General features: G+C 34.4%; 1 protein-coding gene across 2 annotated transcripts; it reads left to right on the top strand.

The window, feature by feature from the left end:
- The first annotated feature begins 2,995 nt into the window (after positions 1–2,995).
- LOC100262116 (putative laccase-9) lies at positions 2,996–7,323 on the top strand. Of its 2 annotated transcripts, none has more exons than XM_019217845.2 (7): positions 2,996–3,135; positions 3,292–3,420; positions 4,557–4,801; positions 5,147–5,272; positions 5,746–6,340; positions 6,441–6,802; positions 6,887–7,323. In XM_019217845.2, exons 1-7 carry the CDS (start codon positions 3,125–3,127, stop codon positions 7,069–7,071), a joined length of 1,653 nt encoding a protein of 550 aa, XP_019073390.1. In that variant the 5' UTR covers positions 2,996–3,124; the 3' UTR covers positions 7,072–7,323. The 2 variants fall into 2 exon arrangements, with proteins under 2 accessions (XP_019073390.1, XP_002270892.3); XM_002270856.5 differs by having other exon boundaries at positions 2,998–3,135; positions 3,269–3,420.
- Positions 7,324–9,417: the final 2,094 nt, after the last annotated feature.

Below are 9,417 nucleotides of genomic sequence, written 5' to 3' on the forward strand. Positions count from 1 at the left end.
AGATTTGCAACCAATTAAATTGCCCTCCATAGTCTTTTGAATAAAAAAGCGAACTTGAAGAAAGTGTTTATTAGTGATGAATGGGCACAACACAAGTTAAGTCACACATTAATCGGCAAAGAGGTTGAAAAACTTATGTTTGACCATGCGTATTGGGAGAGAGTAGGACAACTAGTGTCAATCTATGAGGCGCTATACATGGTTCTTTGCATTGTCGATTCAGAAGTTGTTCCTACAATGCCATTTGTGTACGAATTGATTCGAGTTATGAAAGAGAACCTCATTTGACTTAATGCTAAAGAATGGGTGCTAGAAATAATTGTAGATTGTTGGGATAGAACTCTTAAACATCCTCTTCATGCAACAGGCAACTAAGTATTATCTATCTTCAAACTTTATTGGTATTTAATAAGTTTCTTTCATAATATTCTAATTTTACATTTATACTTTACTATCATAGCATTCTTTCTTAATCCAAGGTTCAATATAAACTTGGAGTAGGTACTAATCCTAATCTACTTCAAGCTATTCATGAAGTCTTTGTGAAATTAGATCTTGTAGTAGAAGAAGGTCTTAGTTAATTTGGAAATGAGGTAAATTATTAGAGTTATAATATAAATTAAATAATTGAATTTCGTTTACTCAATTTTTTACTTTCAATTATTTAATATGTAGCTTATACTATTCCGAGATGCAAAAAGAGGATTCAATGATCGAGCGATGATTTCTTCGAAGTCAGAAATGGTTTCTGATGAGTATTATTTGAGAATTAATAATACATTTCATTAGCATATTATTGTAGCTTTCCAATATAAGTATTGATATCATTTATTTGGTTGTAGCTGAATGGTGGTTCATGTATGGAAACCACACTCCTACATTAAGAAGGTTGGCCATCAAGGTTTTATCACAAATTGCGTCATCTTCAGCTTATGAGAGAAATTGGAGCACATTTGCCTTAATTCATACAAAGAAAAGAAATTAGCTTGCTTGCCCGAGGCCAACAATTAGTTTTCTGTTATTGTAACATGAAACTAAAGATCTGTGATATGGAGGTAGAAAATGACAAAGTTGCGGAGAAAGATTACCTTGATTTACTTTACATTATAGTTGAGGTTGGTGAAGAAGAAGATAGCCAATTGTTTCAATGGGTTAGACCTCTTCATTTAGATGATGAAAATGGAAATCCCAACCCACAAATTGTCGCACATGTCCAAGAAACGGGTATTGATGTTGAACGAGTGTTATTTGAAGAAGTTCATACTGATAGTTTCAACCAAGACACGAGAGATTCATTTCTACAAGGAACTTCTCAGCCAACAGTCACTTCTTGACCTTCTTTTGACTCCAAGAGTGTTGGACATAGTAGTAGACCTAGTGTTGTTGGTACTTCCGCTTCCAATTATGATGGTTCAAGAGGATAAGGGACCAATGATGGCAGTGACCCTAAAAATGATGAAGGAGATGTTAGACAACAACAACAAAGTGGACAACCATGGACATTTACTTGTGAAGATGATTTCACACATTGTACTCAATATGAAGACCACGACTCTAGAAGAGTCGGTCCAGGTGTTGGAGCCATTGGAAAGCCATATAGAGGAAGACAATGAAGGATGGTGCTATACAACAAGGACTCAATGTCGGCTAGTTTTGAGTCAATGAGTATAGAGACTCAATTTAGTGACTCGTCAAATGAAGTCAACATTTATGCCCCTTATACAATGAGTTATGCTCAACCTCCTTCAAATCTTTCAAGTTCCACTAATGAAGAGTATGAAACGTATAGCTATTTTCCTTCTGCACAAATGTCGTACTACCTTCCATATCAGATGCAACAACAAAGATTATAAACGAGCACATGGGAAAACCCTAGATTTCCCATCCATGGACAGGTTGTGAGCAGGACTCAAGAAATTTATGCATGACATTTTTGTACTTACAATTAATACTATCGAAACTCCATGTCTTGGTATGAATATTGTCTTCAACAATATGAGCTCCCTTCATCTAACAATATGATGAAACTACATCGATCTTCATTTTGATATTAAGGACTATTGCAATGTCATGTGTATTATGTTTATGTATAAATTGTTTTCATTTAACAAAATCAAATATTTCTTAATTTCTTAACTCAGTTCTAACTTTCTAAGTATACAATTCTAAAATTCATATTTTTTATTCTTAAAATCCAAGTATCGAATCTACCGATATATATCTGTTTACCGATATTTTTTTCTTTGACCATATTTATGTCAATTACATTTATAAAATAACTTTAATACGAGTATTCTTACTTATCTTATCATTTTTTGGAGTTTTCCAAGCATTCCCATTAACTTTGAATAATTTTTGTCTCACTAATATTTGTGTAAAAATATTCACCAATATTTTTTTTTGATATATTTGTAAAATTCAAGTACCGAAATATTTGTGTTTATCATATTTCAAACACTGCTTGGACCTTTGTTTGTGTAAGAATTCTGGTTTTTCTTTCCAAGTGATGTTGAAAGAATATTTTGCTGATCTGGCAAGGCCCACATACTATTATCCAATTAAAAAGGCTAAAAAGCGCATCTTGAGAGACATTTTAAAAAGTAATATTATAAACTGAAGAGAGAGAGAGAGAGAGAGAGACTTTTCTTCTATTAAAATAAGCTTGGCATGCACTTTAATTTTTTAATTAAAAATAAAGATGACAATTCACTGATCGGTCATTCATTTGAGTGGTTATAATAGGAGGAGAGGGCCGAGTTTGAAGAAGGAATCCATTAACTACCTTTCCAATATCATAATATTAGCAGTCAGTTGGCATCTAACTTGGACACCAAGGAATTTAGTTGGTTGGAAGGCACTGTAAGAGATTGGGTTCGTCGGCTCATACCAACAAGCCAGAAGTCATTGTTGTATACCCAACTGTTATTCGCCGGAAAGCACACCTACCTTTTTAGCCCTCATGTGTATTTTCCAGATTATTTGACTGGCTATATATTGAAGGTCAAGGACACGGATAGGAAGAAAATGAAGTTGATGAACATGGGTCTGTTCCTCCATGTTGCCGGGTTTGTGGTTTGCTGTGGGATGATGCTCCATTGCGCTGCTGACAGCAAAGTCCATTACCATGAGTTTCATGTAAGTAGTAATAATTAAGCAGCATTTCATCTCATTTCAACCCTACGTTTTTTGTTGCCTTAGATTGATGAGGACTTACCAATTTTCTTCATTTTTTTTAATATTATTATTATTTTATTTGGTCGGCTTGTAGCTGACGGAGAGCAACTTCACCAGGCTGTGCAGTACAAAGACGATGTTGACTGTGAATGAAAGTTTTCCGGGGCCGGTGATTCGTGTTCGCAAGGGAGATACTATTTACGTTAATATTCATAACCAAGGATCCTATGGTGTCACCATTCACTGGTACTCTTTCTCTCTCCCGTGTGTCTACTTTAAAAATGGTTTCAGGTAGAGAAGTTTCGAGAATTTCACTATTTTCCTTATGGTTGATAAAATATAAAAATCATTAGCATAGTTTTTTTAATATATTAATTAAATACAAGATAAATATAAATTTGAAAATAAAAAAAATAAAATTATAAATATTTTTAAAAACCATACAACCATTTCTCTTGTGTACTCAAAATTACACGTGTGTTCTTGTTTTATCATTTATTAGTTTTTCTAATATTTTTATTCATTTTATCATTTAAAATAGTCATTTTACTTATTATGACAATAATACTGATTAACAAATAGACATGTAGATGCTTAGTTGTAAAGAGTCCATCTTTCTTTTAATTTTGATTGTTTTTTAACCGTGAGACTTAACTTAGGATTTTTTTTTTCTCTTCAAAAGGAATATTGACAACAATAGATAAAAAATTTTAAAAATTAAAAATTAAAAATACAACTAAAATTAAATATAAATCAAAATAAAATTTTAAAAATTTTAATAAATAAAATATTGACTTTTATTGTATTTCTCTTTCTCAATATCTATATTTTTAACTAATGGTGAAGTGAAAATCAATATTTTATTTATATATTTTTAGTTTTTAAGTTTTTAAAATTTCTTATTTTGTTGTTGATGTTAACCAACAAAATTTTTATTTTTAACAATGATTTGTATCTCATATTATATAATAAAAATTTATAATATATTTATTTATAAAATATTTTTATTAACTTAAAATGAATAATTAATTTTTTTGATAATTTTGTTTAATATTATCTAATAAAGAGTCATTTCCGGAAATAATTATTTAATTTATAAAAAAGTGTATAAATTTTAAAATATTTTTAAATTGATGAAAATATGACCAATTTATAGAATTTGGAAATCTTTTTTCTACAAAATTTATAAAAACTTCAACAAAAGTATTTATTCTAGAATTTTTTATTCACTTTCCTTCTTACTCTTTCTTCAAAAGTTTAACAAACGCAACTTACATGGAACATAAAAAGAGTTTACCAATTAATTGAATTAAATTATTGTAACAAAAACAATATTCATAATGTTAATGATTTTATTGCCTAATATAAATTTATGGCTACAGGCATGGAGTGAAGAACCCAAGAAATCCATGGGGAGATGGGCCTGAGTACATCACACAATGCCCCATTCCACCGGGAACAAATTTCACTCAAGAGGTGATATTTACCACCGAGGAAGGGACACTGTGGTGGCATGCCCACAGTGACTGGACCAGAGCCACTGTGCACGGTGCCATTGTTGTTTTGCCTGCTCTTGGAACTACATATCCCTTTCCACAGCCTGATGCAGAAGAAATCATTGTGTTGGGTAACTAAATCCTAATCCTTATTTCTTTTTTCAGGATAAATTCCGGGACAGAACTAGATCTATCACCCCTTTTTTTCCTTATAAAAGGACAAAACCTAGAAAACTGAGAGGAAGAGAGAAAGGAGAAGATAAAGTAAGACTTTTGGGTCGGAATGGTTTGACGTTGAATATGGAGACAGAATATATTACTTTCACGTGTGATTCTGGACGTTTTCCTTTTCTATCAGATAGAAAAATACTAGTGGGAACTCCCCTTCGAAAAATAAAGCGTCGTTTGACTGGCTGGTAGAATGACAAGTAAACTAGTGGCATTATTAAAGTTCTCTGTACCTACCGTGTTTGCAGCATCTTGGTATAAGCATGATGTGATGGAACTGATGACGGAAACTCTCAGCAGGGGTGGAACGGCAAATTTATCAGACGCTTTCACCATCAATGGCCAACCTGGGGATCTATATCCCTGCTCCAAAGGTACTGGATCACGGCGACTATTTTGTTGTCTTCATCTCAAATTGAATGCTGATTTAGTTTTATTTGTATTTGTAATTTCTTTTGTGCATCTTTTTTCACTTTCTGAAAAAGAAACATGGGTTTGAAAAATCAAAGATATTTTTGGCAACCTTTTGTGTTTTCCAAAACAAAAAATAAAGAAAATATGGCAACCAAAAAATTATTTTTATTTATTTTTTAAGATTATTTTAAAAAATAATTATATAAATATATAAAATAATAAAAAATTAATGCACTTAGATAAAAAAAATTATTTTTTTAAACATATTTATAAATACTCAAAAAATTAAAATATTTTAGGTTTTCAAATAAAATTTAATTATATAAAATATTAAAAAATAGTTTTCAAAAACTACTTTTTAAAACTGTTTTTTTAAACCGTTACAAAATAGGACCTAAAATTCTAATTATAATGATTTGTTCTCATGTTGCAGAAACAACATACAGACTGATGGTTGATTATGGGAAGACCTATCTTCTCCGCATAGTGAATGCTGCACAGAACCAAGATTTCTTCTTCATGATCGCTGAACACAACGTCACAGTGGTTGGAGGGGATGCATCCTACTTCAAACCCTTAACCACCCCTTATATAATGATAACTCCAGGAGAAACAATGGATGTGTTGGTCACAGCAGACCAACCTCTTGGAGAGTATTACATTGTTGCTACTCCATACTTCGATGGTGGAGCAGATGACTATGATCATAGCACTGCTACTGCAATTTTCGAGTACAGAGGGAACTACACTCACCCATCAACTCCTTCATTTCCATACCACATTCCTGCTTACAATGATACAGTTGTTGCTTCATTGTTTACGAACCAGATAAGAAGCTTGGCAAGCCCAGAGCACCCCGTTGATGTCCCACTAGATGTCACTACCCGAATGTATTTAGTAGTCACCATGAACATGTTGCCTTGTCCGAACGACTCCTGTGCGGGGCCGGATGGCTATAGGATCGCTGCAGGCTTGAACAACAAGACTTTTGAGAACCCAAAAGTGGATATCCTTCAAGCCTACTACTGGTATATATTCTGTTCTTCTATTGATTTTTTTCTGCATCTGCACTTCACTTTATGAATTAGCATTTGCGAATAGCTTAAGTTTTTCATTTTCTTGCATCAGGAACTTGAGTGGGTTCTACGAGCCGAACTTCCCGGACCAGCCACTTCATTATTTTAACTTCACATCTGATGATTTGCTGAGCAACAATGTTACCGTATCCGACCCTGGGACTAGGGTGAAGGTGCTGAACTACAATGAGACAGTCGAGATAGTGTTCCAAGGGACTGATGTAATGAATTCAGCAGAGAATCATCCAATTCATCTCCATGGATACAAATTTTATGTGGTTGGAAGGGGTCAAGGAATATTTAACAATGTGACCGACCCCAAAAATTATAATCTTTATGATCCACCAGAACTTAATACCATCCCAATTCCTAAGGATGGATGGGCAACCATCAGATTCAAAGCTAGTAATCCAGGTATATATTTTCTTCACATTATTATTTTTATAGTTTTCATTTGTTCATTGATCATATTTACTAATATGGATGATTTTGCTCTAGGTGTGTGGTTTATGCACTGTCACTTCGACAGACATATGAGCTGGGGAATGGACACTGCTTTTATAGTAAAGAGTGGTGGTACAGCTGAGACGAGTATGAAGGGTCCTCCTGCTTACATGCCTCCTTGCGATCTTGAATCCTTTCTTGGCTCCAAGGACTCAATGTTACTTAGAGAAGATAGATAAAATCAGTTCTTACAAGTGGACTAGAGATCTCATGTTTTTTGGAGAGAGAGTTTAGGTTACAAAAAAAAGGGGGAAAGGGAAAAAAGTTAAGCAAGTACGAATAAAGAACCATAGAAAGGGGAATTGTATCTGATGCGTATAATTTATTTTGATTATGATCCAGGATTGAACCTATGATATTTATGGTTTTGGGGTTCATTGAACAAATATTAATTGCATAATGAAAATTTGTAGTTAACATGTTTGATTTTTCTTCTAAAATGTGATAAATCATCTCTGGAAGTGTAGGATCTATAATTGAGAGTTTTACCAAACACTATAAATTATTTTTCATCTTCAAATTCTATTATCATTTAGAAGTACTTCTCCACATGGAACTATAGGATGGATTGAGTGAGTTGTTGTACCAGATCCAGGGCTGAAACTTCAACCCAGGCCTCAAGTGAAGAGAAAGGTTGTGGCCCAAACTTGGAGCCTAGTCCTTTCCCTCGTTTGTTCACAGAGAAAATAATTTCTCAATTAAATTGCTAGTTGTAGACCCTCAATTTTGTCCTTTGCTGCTTGCATATATCTTGGGGGTGTCACCCGCACTCAATTCTATGTGTCACAACCATGGAGCCTTTGTTGGGCTTAATCGGTTCCCGAACCCCATGTGAGTTCACCTATGGTCTGATTTAGTGCGAGCGTTTGGTCCATTATGAAGTGGCGTCATGGTCGATTCCTTGGTTCGTATCATTCTATGGGATAGAGGTTGAAGTTTCCACAACCTTAGTAAAGTTGGAGACCATGATGGAACACACTGGCTTGTTTTAGTCATTTTTCTCTCATCTCGAGCTTGGAATTGCACACCATTTTTTTTTTTTGTTGGATTCCTTATTCTTCAAGGAACATTATGTCAAAATTTGAGAATTTTTCTCAATCGATTGACCGAATGGGCAATCGGCTCAACCGGTTCAACAAGTTTTTTTTTAGGCAGTTGACCGGTTCCGAGGAAAAGTTTTTTTTAGCTGCCCACCTCGGGAAGAGGAGAGTTGAATGAGTTGCGGTTCCGAGGCTGAAGGTGGGGATTCTAGAGCTGAAAGGAAAAGAAAATGGGGTGGTGTAGATGCTGAGAAAAAAAAAGAAAGAAAAAATGAGACGTTTGGAGAAAAAAAAAAGGTTTTTGAGAAATTTTGGGTGGAGACTCTATAGAAGGAGAATTGAAAGCGTGGGGGAAAAGTCTAGGGGTTTCTATGGGTTTGGCACCTAGAGAGAGAAAATAAAGGAGAAAGGGAAAAAAAATAGAGGTCTGAGAGAAGAAGTGGGAAAGGTTTTTAAAGAAAAAGAGAGAGAACGGGAAAAGGGAAGGATCTTGAGGAAAAGGAAAAGAGGTTTTTCTGGTTTGCCTTGGTAAGAAGAAAAAGAGATCGTGATCACCGGTCTTGAGTGGATTTTGCAGAAGGAGAATCAATCTCACTTGAAGCCGAGGAATACCTCTCAAATACTGGTTCTTCAGGGTAAGTTTCGGGTTACTCTCAAAATTCTTGCTTATATTCAATTCCTCTTTCTAGTTGTTTCAGAATATTTAATGTTTTATTGATTGGTGTGGACGAAAAGGGCCACAAATTATTATGTTGAAATTGGTTCTTTGTCTATTAGCTATGTTATTCATTCAGTTGATGCCATTGATCCCGTTTGATTTTGTTCATGTTAAAAATCTATTTTGAATCATTCCTCCGTTTCAGCCCATGAATCTACCCTGAAATGAGGCTATTTATGTTCATCTTTTGCTCACCCTTCCCTGGGAATTTTTTTTTTAATGTTTTCATCTATGCTTTCTACTTTTTTTTTCAACGATGTTAGAGTCCTTGTCTATGTGTTTGAACCTGTATTAGAGAATGATAGAGGCTTGGATATAAGAGATAAGCCTGTCCAATTCTGGAAGGTTTTGTGTTAATGGATTAATGCCCAAACGGGATGGCTTCCTTTGCTACCATGGCATGGATGACGCCTCTCTTTTGTGCCCCCCCCCCCTTGTCGGGATACATAGGAGCAAGTTCGGGTAGCTTTTTAGATGGGAGTCCCATCGGCTGTAGCAAGTCGACCATTTTCCCATGCGCCCTCTGCATGACCAGCCCACTCACTTGTCTCCACTGTTGAAATAAAAAATAAACACATGTTTGTTGAATTGGTTTAGTCAACTTTGTAAGGCACAATTTAGCATGCACCACCAAAAAACATTGCAAGATGCCATTTAAATAATGATGGCTACTAGATTTTTAATGTTTCTTTAAATCTTTTGTTCATTGTTTATTCAATCTTTAAGATTTCCAACCACACATGTCTTTCTTTAAACTTGGTGAAGTC

Source organism: Vitis vinifera, chromosome 18 (assembly GCF_030704535.1).
Source record: "Vitis vinifera cultivar Pinot Noir 40024 chromosome 18, ASM3070453v1".
In the NCBI taxonomy this organism is placed as follows: Eukaryota; Viridiplantae; Streptophyta; class Magnoliopsida; order Vitales; family Vitaceae; genus Vitis; species Vitis vinifera.

Bases quoted from the DNA above. Each gene is read 5' to 3' on its own strand.
- LOC100262116 (XM_002270856.5), top strand. From the start codon at position 3,025: ATGAAGTTGATGAACATGGGTCTGTTCCTCCATGTTGCCGGGTTTGTG. The intron at 3,136-3,268 runs GTAAGTAGTAAT...GTCGGCTTGTAG, and splicing joins TCCATTACCATGAGTTTCAT to CTGACGGAGAGCAACTTCAC. The intron at 4,802-5,146 runs GTAACTAAATCC...CCGTGTTTGCAG, and splicing joins AGAAGAAATCATTGTGTTGG to CATCTTGGTATAAGCATGAT.